General features: G+C 35.3%; 1 protein-coding gene across 25 annotated transcripts in view; it reads left to right on the top strand.

Moving 5' to 3' along the window:
* Positions 1-13,314, top strand: part of HDAC9 (histone deacetylase 9) — an 830,046-nt gene that overhangs the window by 531,022 nt on the left and 285,710 nt on the right. For all 25 annotated transcript variants that reach the window (XM_069462244.1, XM_069462246.1, XM_069462257.1 and 22 more), the window contains 3 exons: positions 5,008-5,130; positions 8,012-8,222; positions 8,703-8,920. In XM_069462244.1, the coding sequence (XP_069318345.1) occupies positions 5,008-5,130; positions 8,012-8,222; positions 8,703-8,920 (552 nt within the window). The remainder of the gene's footprint in view (positions 1-5,007; positions 5,131-8,011; positions 8,223-8,702; positions 8,921-13,314) is intronic.

The following is a 13,314-nucleotide window of genomic DNA, read 5'->3' as shown; positions in this document are numbered from 1 at the left end:
AATTACATGGAGAGTTGAATTTTCTATCAGCTATCTGAAAGAGGGCAGAAAATAAATACAATCTTGAAAAATAAGGTAAACATTGAATAATTAAGAGACTTTTTTTTTTTTCTTTTAACGTGGCTCTCTTCTTTTTCGATAGTCTGGATTTGGGGATTTGGGACCTTTAAAAGCCAAAGTTGATTGAGGCTTATGAGCATGTATGTCTTCCTGTATGCCATTCACATAGACGCAGATGTTACCAGTCAGGGGTGCTTCAGTCCTAGGCTAAAGGAACGCGAGTCCAGGGAAGGTAGTTGTGCCCTGAGCCACAAGCCAGTGAGTAGGAGAGTTCATGTCTGAGATGCTTAGACCAAACTTCTTTTCACTAGTCCAGACTGCTTCTCACCAAAACTCTGTTTGTATTTTTTTTTCCTTTTTCTGATTCTTGTGCATATTGTATAACAGATAATTTTAAACATAAAGTAAAGTGAAAACTCTACATTTACTTTTCCTGTGAGTTGCTTAAAAAGTAGGCAATTATTCACATAATTAGTATTCTGTAAAGGGTCATCAGTTAACTACTTTGTCTTCTTAATACTGAGAAAGGCATTCATTTATTTTTTTCCTCCTCTCACTCCCTTTCTTTCTCTCTCCTTCCCTCCTTTCTTCCTTCCTCTTTGTCTCCTCTCCCCACTTTTATTTTCCTTGTCCCCATAGGCAGTCATTCTCTTCTGTGTTTTTGTTTATGTGGATTCTTACATCATATATATATATATTTTGCTTTGTGCCCATGAATTTTAGTGGATATAAATGGCACTGTGTTTATCTGTCTCATTCCATTTCTTTTATCACTAAGCACATGTTTTTAGATCCATTCATGTCTCTGTGGATCCAGAAATCTAATGGTTTGTTTTTGATTACCATAAAAATCCATGATGGGTGGGTGCTACTCCATTTTACCTACCTATTCCCCAGGTAGATGTCCTGGTGGACTCCAAGCCCCAGCCATCACCAAAAAATACATCAGCATATACTCATGGACATCACCCTGCAGCTTAGTGAGAGAATTTCTTAATGTTATAATTCCCAGCAGAGGAATCACTGGGTCATGGTGTACAGTATAATTATCTTGGTTTATAGTGCTGAATTATTCACCAAAATTGCTTGACTTGTCTACAGTCCTGCTAGCAATATGGGATGGTTTTTATCTTTTGTAAATCTCTATAACGTTTGACATTGTCAATTTTTCTAATTTTTGCCAATTCACATTTTGGAAGAGATTCTGAGTTTTTTAAATTGAAACTGGTAGCTTCTTAATTTCAATGCCTACATAAATAGGTCTATTGAGAGACAAAATTTCAATCTATGTGTGTTTTATTCAACTGAATTGCAAAATATAATCTATAAGATATCCTTTCCATTGACATGATAGTGACAAAGGAAATTAAATGAAAATTTGAGCCATGCAGAGTGGCTCCTGCCAGTAATCCCAGCAGCTTCGGAGGCTGAGGTGGGAGGATCACTTGAGCCCAGGAGTTCAGTGCTGCAGTGAGCTACGTACGATCTTACCATTGCACTCCAGCCTGAGTGACAGAGTGACACCTCATAGCTAAAGAAAATAAAAATGAAAATTTGAAGAGCCCTACTAAGAGTGAGTAGATCCCCCCCACCCAGTGCCCAGCCCAATTCATATTCCCTGAACCAACATCATGCTCTTTCTTGTGAAATGCTAGTCATCAAAGCCTAGTTTAAAATTGACACCCTCCTGTGTGCTATCAAAGTATTTTAACCCTATGCTTATTATAGTAATTATTACAGGTCATTAGAGTTAGTTCTGTACTTTTCTATGCACCTGACTAGTAATGTGAATTTATGTGGTATAGGATGTCTCTAACACCATTAATCTAACACAGAGGAGTTACTCATTAATTGTTTTGTGAAGGTTAAGTGATAGCCATTCATACATTTAATATTTCCATTTTGTCTAACCACAAGAAAAGTTTCTGGTTCTAAAAATTTTTTCAGATTAAAACCATCTTTCCCATGTTCTAAGCTGTGAAATGTTGGCGTCTTAGCAAAGCACTGATTTAAGGGCTGGATCAGTTTCAAAACTGCTCCCTGGAAAAATCCTGGCTTTGCCTGAAAATACTTGTGAGCTCACCACAACCCTAAGGTGGGGTGGCTTTCCAGCCTCGCAAGATTACTGGACAGGCTCCTTCATTGTCTCAGTGGAATGCTACTCCTCACAACCTGGGAGTCTGGCTTCCAAGTGTGCCTGCACTCAATTAGCAGTGTCGAGTGCCTCTCCAGGTTCTGTTAAGGGACATTAGCCTGGAACAGATAGACTGCTCCTAACAAAGAGCTGAGCTGTGGAAAGCTGTATTTAAAGAAGATAATTTGAAGAAAATGGTTCTCGGTTCTGTTAAGTCATTGGTGATTCTAGACATTGGAGGTCTGCATAAACTTTGTGATTGTTTCCTTACCTATAATCACAGGAGATAAACTAAGCCATGTCCAAGTCTCCAAGTCCCTGAAGTTTCTATGATATGATATTAGACCAGTTAGTGTCTATGGGAAGAACCAACTATACCAGTGAACACAGAACCTTCCTTGCTTGGACAGGAATTACCTCCGTAACTTGAAGATCCTCACATCTATAGTCACCAGGGCTTTCTCCTCATGCCCAGGTCAACTGGCTCCCAGTTGCACGCCTTTATTCATTTCTATTCTCTCTCTTCTCCTCTAAAGCTTCCACCGTTCTCTGTGCTTCTTTGTGGTTTCCAGAATGGTGTGTACTTTCTGTAGCAGCACCTGACAACAAATCACCTTGGTTAGGCTAAAAGTTTCATTCCTGACCCTGCAGAGAACCGAAATCGGAGAAATCACTGTTTCCTCATCTACAACACGAGCATAGTGGTAGCTTTTGAAAGTGCTGTAAAGACTAGGTTAACCTCCAAAAAATCCGTAGCACAGGGCTTGGCACATGGTAGGTGCTGGAGATAAATGCATTGCCATAGAAAATGGAGCCACTCAATTTTTATATGAAACTGCAGGGGTCTGCAATCCCAGAGTAAGAATATCCTCAAATTCCTTCACTTTAGTCAAAGCCAGCGTGAGAAGTCAGTGTGCTGCCACCATTATTACGTCTGAGAAGAAATCTATTTCTCATTTTAGTGTAAGTCTGCTTCCTGTGATGAGGTGGGAGGATATCACAAAATTCTCTTTGGGAAACAGAGATAAACTCTTTTGTGAAGTCTGTGGTATTTTGGGGTGTCATTCCCACAGTTCACGTCAAATCTCAGTGTTGGGAGACGCAGATACGACCTTGCATGATTATACATTATTTAAAGTGCTTATTTTTCCACACTGCTTTTCTCTTCTATGAATACAGATAAGTGAATGGAATATCCTTTTGTTTAAAATTACTATTTCCTGCCAAAAAGCCAGTTAAAATATTTCACTTCCTTATACATTCTTTTTGTTCTTATTCAGGTATATATTCTATACTTAAAATTTATGTTTACAGCTTAACTTGTGTAAGTAAAAGAGTAGCTTGCCTTTTTATTTAGAGCAAATATGCAACTATGGCTGAGAGCTCCCAAAATAAAATTGCAATCTCACACATTGTAATTTTAAAATCTTTTCCAACCATCTTCATGCTATGACATTTTAGACAACTTTAATTTTGTAAAGGGTTGCATATAAAGTCAATGTAATGTTATTGGTTTCAGTATGTCTCTTGATTTTCTTGCACAAATATCTGACATGTTCTTTTAAGAAGAAACAAAATCTGAGTTAGCTTGGAGTTCCAAGTCACAACGAGAAAACGCTACATTTAACCTTCTGCTCTTCTTATGTTAAGACAAGGACTCATCTCCAAACAAACGTATGATTGAGATGATGTTTTGGAATAACATCCTGTGTTTTGGTGGAGCATCACTCTTCAGTGACATTCTGAGGTTGCATTGTATTAGCACATGATATGTTCCTCAGTTAATTGATATCCCAGGTTTGTCCAGGGGAAAATCTACAGCTCCCCCAAACATGCTTGACAAGTTATTATATTTACTTTAGTCAAAGCCCGTGTGTGCAATATCCCTCCTGGAGGTGGTCTATTATTGGAGTCCCATATGCTTTTTGTTTGGGAAGAAAGCAGTCACTGTGTCATACTGTTACATGGAGTATTCTTTTTCAGGGATGTTGTTCCCTTGGGGACCATATCAGGCCAGAGTTCCCTAGTCTAATAAGACCTTTGTAACTCTTATTGTATAAAAGTTCTGGGAGGGAAGCAAGAGTTAAACAGAAAATGTAATTCAAGCAACCATATTAGGCCACATGTGGGAAAACATGACTCTTAGTAATGGATTAAAAAAAAATATTTGTTGTAAAAAGCACTGCGATGCCAAAACGTTCAGGGTATTTCAGTGTAAATGAAGGCTATTGTGGCATAGGGAACTCATAACATTTTAACATTTACTTTAGTTTCTGAATATGAATAATCTAAAAATATACCACACAGAGTTGTCTATTCATAAATTCTTACATTTAAAAAGATGTGATTACTATGGAAGCCCAATATGATAATATTTAATCTAAGGTATTCTTATGTGGGTTTTTCCGTCAGTAAAATGGCATTAAATGAAGATCAGATGAAGATAATGACTATGGCAGCATTATATACATATTTTTTTCACTCAGTAATAAAAAAGCATATATATTAATCCAAACTACCCAGTTTGATTGTTGTACTTTACCATTAGATGACAAACATGCTGATCATATTCCATGAAGCCAGAATTTTATAAATGAATTTTGCAAAATGAAGATAGGAGCCCTTTCTTCAGATTTTATAACTGTGTCTGAGGTATAAAATTTTTATTTAATTTTTACATTATAACTCTCAGATACAGAAGTCATAAATACTTACATCTTTTGTAAAATTATAAGACCTACTTTATGAAATGTGAGCATTTTACAGTAAAATCTATGATAATTTCAGACTCTCTATCTCTTTCTTTTGAATAGCAAATGGTTTCACAGCAACGCATTATACTTCATGAAGATTCCATGAACCTGCTAAGTCTTTATACCTCTCCGTCTTTGCCCAACATTACCTTGGGGCTTCCAGCAGTGCCATCCCAGCTCAATGTAAGTCATTGCAAAACATCAGCCTAAATCAGCCCAAGTGATGTTTTCATAGGGAGCGCCCTTTCATTTCTTACGTATGAATTCTTGGTAGAATCAGCTATTTGCTATTTTATGCATTGTTCAAAGACGTTCAGTTTAATTTCAAATCATGCAATTATACTGGTTCACATAATCATACATAAAGTAATGACTATCATTTGTGTAATGGTATATAGCTTTAAAAAGAAAGCACTCTCCAGATATATTATTTTAGTAGCTCCACACATCCATCCCGTGAAGCAGATTACAGCCGCCCATTTTTACAGAAGCAGCAGCTGAGACTTGGAGAATTTAAAAGCCCAAGATCACAGAGCCATAAGTAGCAGACCTGGAACAAAACTCAGGGCAGTGCTGAGCGGTATAGCTTCTAAAGCACAGCAGCATATGTTTATAGAATTTATTTTGTGAATGACTTTATTTTGGGAATTCAAGTTACTGACTCTGGGGAAAAACTCTCTAAGAACAATATTAGACTATTCCTGGCAGATTTAAAGTGAACCAATTAGTTTAAAAGTCCTGACAACCGGAATAGTCTCTTTTGGAGGTAATTGTCATTAGCAGAAGATAGCAATCATTATTTTATTCATATTCCCTAAAATAATATCAGCTTTAGTTGTTGTAAAAGATTTGTGAGCTTTACCCTGAATAATTCATCTCTGAAATGGCAATAGAAAATTGTGCCTATACAGAGTTCGTGTGACACATTAGGTTTAAAGAGAAATTTGTTCCTACCTTTGTCACTGATTTGGCCAGTCTTTGACATGAAGTCTTTCACTGAGTCTGCTGTGTCAAATTCACATGTATGTTCAATACATATTGTAAAATCAGTCAAAGATATTTTATTATATCTGCTATTATATCTGGTGTTTTTACTGGAGTGTTATTCCATGTGATACTGTGATCTTATACCGGTGAGGAGAAAGCAAAATTTGAATGTTGTTTTATGTCTGGGGAATGACAAAGAAAGGCTTGAAAATCCTGAATTCAGATATGTCCTTGAAAATCCACACAAAACATTTGTAAATAATTGGTTCTAGGGGATAAAAAAAAAAGGAATTAGGAATGAAACTAAAATAAATATTAATGAATAATATTAAAATAATTACATATTAAAATTTATTTTTTCTTCTATTCCTATTTTCCCCATCTCTCCTAATGATGAGTAAATACTAACCTAAAAGCTTCTTATGACACATAAATAGGCATTTTATTTTCACTACTTTTTGCATGTTCTAAGCCACTCCTCCATGCTAACTCACACATGCACCACTTTTAATGTGGTCAGGGAAAATTTTTTCCCAAAGGACCAAGTACTAAAGCCAGACCATTTAATATTTCAATGGTAATACAATTTGGTACCATTGGATGAATAAACCAATGTGGTTTGGATTAAAGTTTCATTTTTCTTTGCTTCCATTTTGGTGTGGATGAGGCCATCACAATTAATTTTTCAAGTTTAGCATTGCTTTTGGCAAAGGGATCTCTAATATTCCATTTCCCCACTGACTACTAGGAAATTTTACCGAAAAGAGGCCAGGACAAGGAATCATTTCTAGATTAAATATTACATTGACTTGCTTTGTGACTCAGACAAACCACTTACTTCTTTGTCCTTCAATTTCACCATCACTGAAAATTGCTTTGCTTCCCTGGTGCACAGCAATTTTGAAAGACGAAACATGAGTTTTGAAAAGAAACACACCACATAATTTTGAGGTATTAGACTTCTGCTTTTGTAATACCAAAATGACCACCATTCATTAAATTCTTTGAATAGGCTAATTCATTATTGCAATTGATGATATAATTATTATTGCCTTATTACTGTGTTATCATACATCTCAAGTTCTTAATAGCATTTTTATTTGATATCTTATTTCACTTGTAGTTGACTTTATTATACAAAATATCTGGAGTGTCATTTTCAATATTTAGAGATTTGTGGATCTGTTATGAATTAATGTAAAATATAGGTTTAAATCAAATTCGTGCATATTTTGTACCTCCTTTCATTATTTTAAAATTTTCATCTTAAAAATTAAACATTGGAAACTTACACCTCTGTGAACTTGTTAGAGGACATGTAGAGAAAAGGTGAATTGTTCCTTTTGCTTGCAACTCCAAAATTACAGAACATTTTATCTCCAGCCTCTTCATCCTTATGATATAGTCTTTAGTTTAACTATTTGAATAAATTTTACCTTTCCGATATATCTTTTACTTAAGAAGTATACTTTAAAATATTTTACAAATAAAGTTTTACTAAGCCTGAAATTAGCATCATTTCTTTGTTTTAATTTATATATAAAAGTTGTATATATTTAATGGTTTACAACATGATGTTTTGATATGTGTATACATTGTGGAATGACTGAAGGTAATTATACATTATCTTCTGAATTATCTTGTATGTATTATATCTCATACTTATTTTTTGTGATGAGAACATTTCAAATATACTCTTAGCACTTTTCACATATACATATATTGTTATTAACTGTAGTCACCATGATGTACAATAGATCTCTTGAATTCATTCTTCTTGTCCAACTGAAATTTCATATCTAGCACCACTTCTAATATTTAAAAAAATAATTTTTAGGTTCTGTACAATGATACTTAATACTAAATTGTCTCAGTGCTTCAACCTATTTTTATTTCTCCTTTGTTAATTTACTTAGTTTAAAAGACATGCTGTTATCCATTTGGCCGACTCAGCCACTGGGTAAGACGGGGTTTGTGTTTTGGGAAATTATGGCATAAGAAACTCGTCTAATGACGTAGAGACCTAATGACTCACATGGTGAAAAAAGATTAACATCTTTGTTATTTCTTGACACAGGCTTCAAATTCACTCAAAGAAAAGCAGAAGTGTGAGACGCAGACGCTCAGGCAAGGTGTTCCTCTACCTGGGCAGTACGGGGGCAGCATCCCAGCATCTTCAAGCCATCCTCATGTTGCTTTAGAGGGAAAGCCCAACAGCAGCCACCAGGCTCTCCTGCAACATTTATTATTGAAAGAACAAATGCGACAGCAAAAGCTTCTTGTAGCTGGTAATTAATAATGGCTCCATTTGCAAATCATTTAAGGGCTTTTATTTGATCAGTGACCCAGTGTAGTATCTCTTTTACTCAAGACTAATAAAGATTTACAGTCCCATACAGAGTCTTCCTGACACCTGGTACTGTGGGAAAGGCTATTATCTATATTTATTCCTCCAGATCTATTGGAGGGGGAGGCTCATCTCATTTAACTTTTATTCATACCAGATTAGACTATGGTGAGTCATATTGTCAGGCACGTACATGTCCAGTGCTTTGGCTCTACTGCCTTCCCACACCCAACCTAGCCTTCTTTTGATGTTTGCCTGGCAGTATCACTACTTTTCATATGATTTATCCCATAAATCTATTTTTTTTGGCTTCTTGTCTTTTCTTAGAATTAGATGTGTGTGTCTCTGGGTCTGGGTGCATCTGTATGTATATATAAAATTATATACACACACATATATATCACAGATATATTTTTTTCAGGTGGAGTTTCCTTACATCCTCAGTCTCCCTTGGCAGCAAAAGAGAGAATTTCACCTGGCATTAGAGGTACCCATAAATTGCCCCGTCACAGACCCCTGAATCGAACCCAGTCTGCACCTTTGCCTCAGAGCACATTGGCTCAGCTGGTCATTCAGCAGCAACACCAGCAATTCTTGGAGAAGCAGAAGCAATACCAGCAGCAGATCCACATGAACAAAGTAAGCCTCCAAACCAAGTCAAATTGTCATAACCGTTGATTTGGAAATTGGGGATGTCATCACTGATATGGCTATATACGAAGGGAATGTTGGTATAAGCCACAGCAAAAAGGAGATCATAATCCTAGCCCTGCTCTCTGGGCTCAAGGATCCCATCACAATATCAGTGTTTTTACCATCGTTATGTTCATGGGGTGTTTGCAACAAAATCAAGATTATAGATTAGCAAGGTCTTTTATGATTGATTACCTATTTTAATACACAAGCACATATAGGCATGTATGTATGGAGTATTGTTTTTTAGTATTACAGAAAAGTCTTGAGGCAGAATTGAATGTGGTGGGTTGATGTGTCAAAAAGTTTGTACAGTTGATGACAAGTAGGACAAGGTTAGCCAGTAAGGTGTATCTCAGCAACTTGTGTGCGTCTATGTTACATTTATTTTTTAGTGTGCCCCACTTCATTTCAAAAAGTGTTTGAAGCAGTTTCTGAGAAACTTGTGATATTTTCTCTCTGGCAGCCTTATTGTGGCTGAAACAGACAGCGAATGTCTGTATCATACCACATCCTCAGGAGCTCTCCTGCTGAGGCAACCACAAAGAAACAGTGATTGCAGTATAATGGTATCAGATAGGCCAGTAAAGCATTTTCTGTGAATTTGTAAGCAGAAGATATTAAAGGGCCTTGTCTGTACAGTTTTGCCACTGTTCTCTGCCATGGTAGGTTTACAAAAGCATACTCTTCTCATTCTTGGAAAATTCCTGAAAAATATTAAGGTCCTGAGTATTAAGATTCTATTCCCTCTGCTTTGTACTATAGCACCTGCAAGTATGTTAAAGAGGCGGAAGAGGCATTATATTGCAAAATGATATCCTGCTTACTGATAAGTGGATAGCTAAAACTTGGCTTAGTAATTAAATACTTCATTGTATTATGATACAAGAAACAAAAAGAAATAAATGCTCATCTTTCTAATGGCGAGAGGGAGGTTTTTCATCATGTGCTGGAGTTTCTCTCTTCTCTTGGCCTCCACCTTAGCAAGGGCAGAGCCATGAAGAGAGCATGGGCTGAAGACCATACTACGGAACAGCAATTCTCCATCCCAGCCCTACGCTGCTCTTAAAGATGACATGTGTATATGTAGGGTTAGGATATTGGGGATGGAATGGCTGACAGTGGCAACTGTCTCTCTGACCTTCTTTCACTGTGCATGGCAGACTCTTTCTTTGTCATCAGACAAATGCCTGTTTTATTGCTACAGCGTTTCTCTAAATTTATCACATTATTTCATATCCGAATACTTTGTATGAAATCAATCTCATCAGAAGAGAATTAATTTCCTTCTCTGACCAATGGCATAATACTCATTGACTTGGATGTGACTCTGCATATGCTTGCTATGTTATGGTAGAGTTAGGTTTGCTTGTTTGTTTTGTGGTCTATCAGCACAACTTAAAAGCACTAGCTGTTCTTGAAAAAGTGTCCAGTGTGTGAAATTTATGTGGGAGGGAAGGTTAGGAGTCCTACTTTCTGCCTCATAATATTTTGATCTGGAATTAGGTTTGTTTATAAAATTAGTATTAGATTGTAGACAGACTTTTATGCCATTCTTGGTTCTACTTCCTAGAAATAATGTGGACATATATATTCTACTATGAGTAAATTAGGTAAATTGATCCCTTTGAAATTGTGGTCTACAAATGATTTTGATGAATACCTTTGAGAATATTTTGTAATACATTTTTTTGTGACCTAGAGTTGCCACTGTTTCAGATTCAGATGGGATGCTAATAATCAAAATCTTTCTCTTTTAGTATCACGCTAGAGATTTTGACAGATTATGCTAACCCCAGTCACATGGATAAAACTAAGATGAAAAGCAGGCATTTGCATTTTAACAATGAGAAAAGCAAACCTTATCAGAGACCTTTTCACATGTGGAGCTGATTCCTCAGAATCTGTTAAGAATTCTTCCCAAAATTAGAAACAAACTTATACTTTTGGGTACATGTTTGTACAGTGGTTTGATTATTAAATCTTGTCTTAATTAGGTAAAATGAAGACCAGAAAACTTCAAAGTACAAAGCTGATCTTTATATGTTAACCTCTCTCAGCTTGGGTGTTTAGATTACTCAAGCAGGTCGCCAGTTGGCTTTTCTCCAAGTATGTATTCCATATGTTTAATCAAGTTGGCATATGCACATTGGGTATTCTACAGATTTTGAAAATATTTTACCTGCCCTCAATTGTCTAAGGGAACAGAGAAGAATCTTATTAAAGAAAATATTGAACCTGAGTGTCCTATTCTGAAGTATTCATAATAGAACCATTGAGAAGTGAATTGCTACTGTTCACCCCTGTTGATAAGGTGTGAGGACCTTTATTTCACATTCGGTCATAAGTTAGATGTCAAAAGCTACCAACTTTCTGTATTATAATTATATATTTATGTGTATTCTATCTGACAATTTAGAATACCCATTATTAGAAGTAACCACAGAAACTTTATGTCATTTTTCCCCATTACCATCAATGAATCTTTCAATTGATTCCATTCAAACTGGACCCAAATAGTTGATATCATAAAAACATGGTACTTATTCTTGAGATACTTATCATAGCAGGAAATATAGGCACCTGAAAATGTAGATGTGCAAATGACATATTTTGAAATGTCTTCTCCTTCCATTCTCTCAACTTTTTTTATGTTTTTTTGTTGTTGTTGTTGTTGTTGTTTGTTTTTGAGAAATTTAGGGAAGAAAAAATGGAGTGGGAATAAAGAAAATATAAGTAGGTTTATCTCTAAACCTATAGGAGATTAAATATGATATGGGCTTTCTTTGTATGAAATTTCTAATGATATGTTTGAATTGTGAATAATTTTTAGAAGAATTAGCAGCAAACCTATACTTTTAGAGCATAGCTGATGCAATGATTGATATTAAATTTTGAAGAATTTCTCATATCTTGCTATCAATATTATTTTAATGTATTTGTAAAGCAGTCATTCATGTTCAGTCTATGCAATGTAACTGTTACTAATCATACCAAATAATTTACCTACCTGTTGCCTTACACTTCAGTGATATTTACGTGGGATATTTGTGTGTCCTAAGATTATTTGCCCCTTACAATTATGTTGTAAGTCTCAAGGGCTTGGCAGAAATATCCCTGAAATGGGGCTGTATAGTATTTTTACTGTTATAGCTGCCAGTACATAATGACAGCACTGGAGAGGAAGCCATGTCAGAATGATTATCTTTGCTCATGAGTTTGAATATTCTGTTTTCATGGAAAGTGTTTTTAGAAGTTTAATCATAAGAAAATCATGGCTTACAACATTTGTTCTTTTGTTTTTTGAGACATTTAAAAAAATTCAAAAATGCATTAAACAATTTATATTGCTAATAGATGGTTATTTTATGCAATGTCAACTTATATTTTTCTAAGTCTTTTTAAAAAAATCAAAAGTTTCTTTATACTAGGATCAAAGGAAGACTCTTGCTTTTGCCAATATATTTTTTCTTATTGGAGCAAAAGAAAAGTTTCTAAAATAGAATTTTTCCCCAAATACAAAACAGCAAACAAAAAATGCTAGGATATTGGTGATTTTTCTCCTGAGTCCATTTTGAATTTAAATATTACCACAGATTTTTTCTTTTCCTGGTAAAATAAAACTATACTTGATTAAAAAGAGACACACTACAGTTACTTAGACATAGTGATAGTTTTAAAGGAGTATTCTATCCACCCCCTAAAAAACAAAAGGGCAAATCTCTAGTCACATCACTATTTGAATGGCATACAGAAAATTTTCAAAGTATTTTCAGGCATTTTTGTTGTGAGATAATTTGATTTAGATCTCTGCTATCCCCCATTCCCATGACATTATTCTTTGAATTATTTCTCTTTTATAGTATTAATAGCTTGCTTCATCCCTGACGGTTCCTATTTTATCTAGAATTTTCATACCTTTTCTAATACCAGTGTTTTTCATCTTCATTCCATCGAATCTTAAAATTCTTACTTTGTTTAGTACCTACTTTACTGAAATATTAATCTGTGTGAGTATCCATTCAACAAGTCATCGAATTCTTGCTTTGTGTAGACACTGTTTTTGGCACTAAGAAAATAGCATTCAGTGTCCTCATGGAGCTTATAGTATGGAGAGCAGGAAAGCGAACTAGCCAAGCAAACGTAGTACAATGTATTAAGTATTAGGATAGGGAATGTGAAGAAGGAAATTGATTTCTTTAAGGAAATAAAACTTGAATTTAGTTACTTGTCTGGGTTCTTTCTTTCTTTCTTCCTTTCTTTTTCCTTTCTGTTTCCTTTCTTCCTTTGTAATATGCTCTGTGATAAATATCTTATACATTCCTATGACTGGATATCAG

This window comes from Eulemur rufifrons, chromosome 29 (assembly GCF_041146395.1).
Source record: "Eulemur rufifrons isolate Redbay chromosome 29, OSU_ERuf_1, whole genome shotgun sequence".
In the NCBI taxonomy this organism is placed as follows: Eukaryota; Metazoa; Chordata; class Mammalia; order Primates; family Lemuridae; genus Eulemur; species Eulemur rufifrons.
This window is presented reverse-complemented; position numbering and strand designations above follow the sequence as displayed.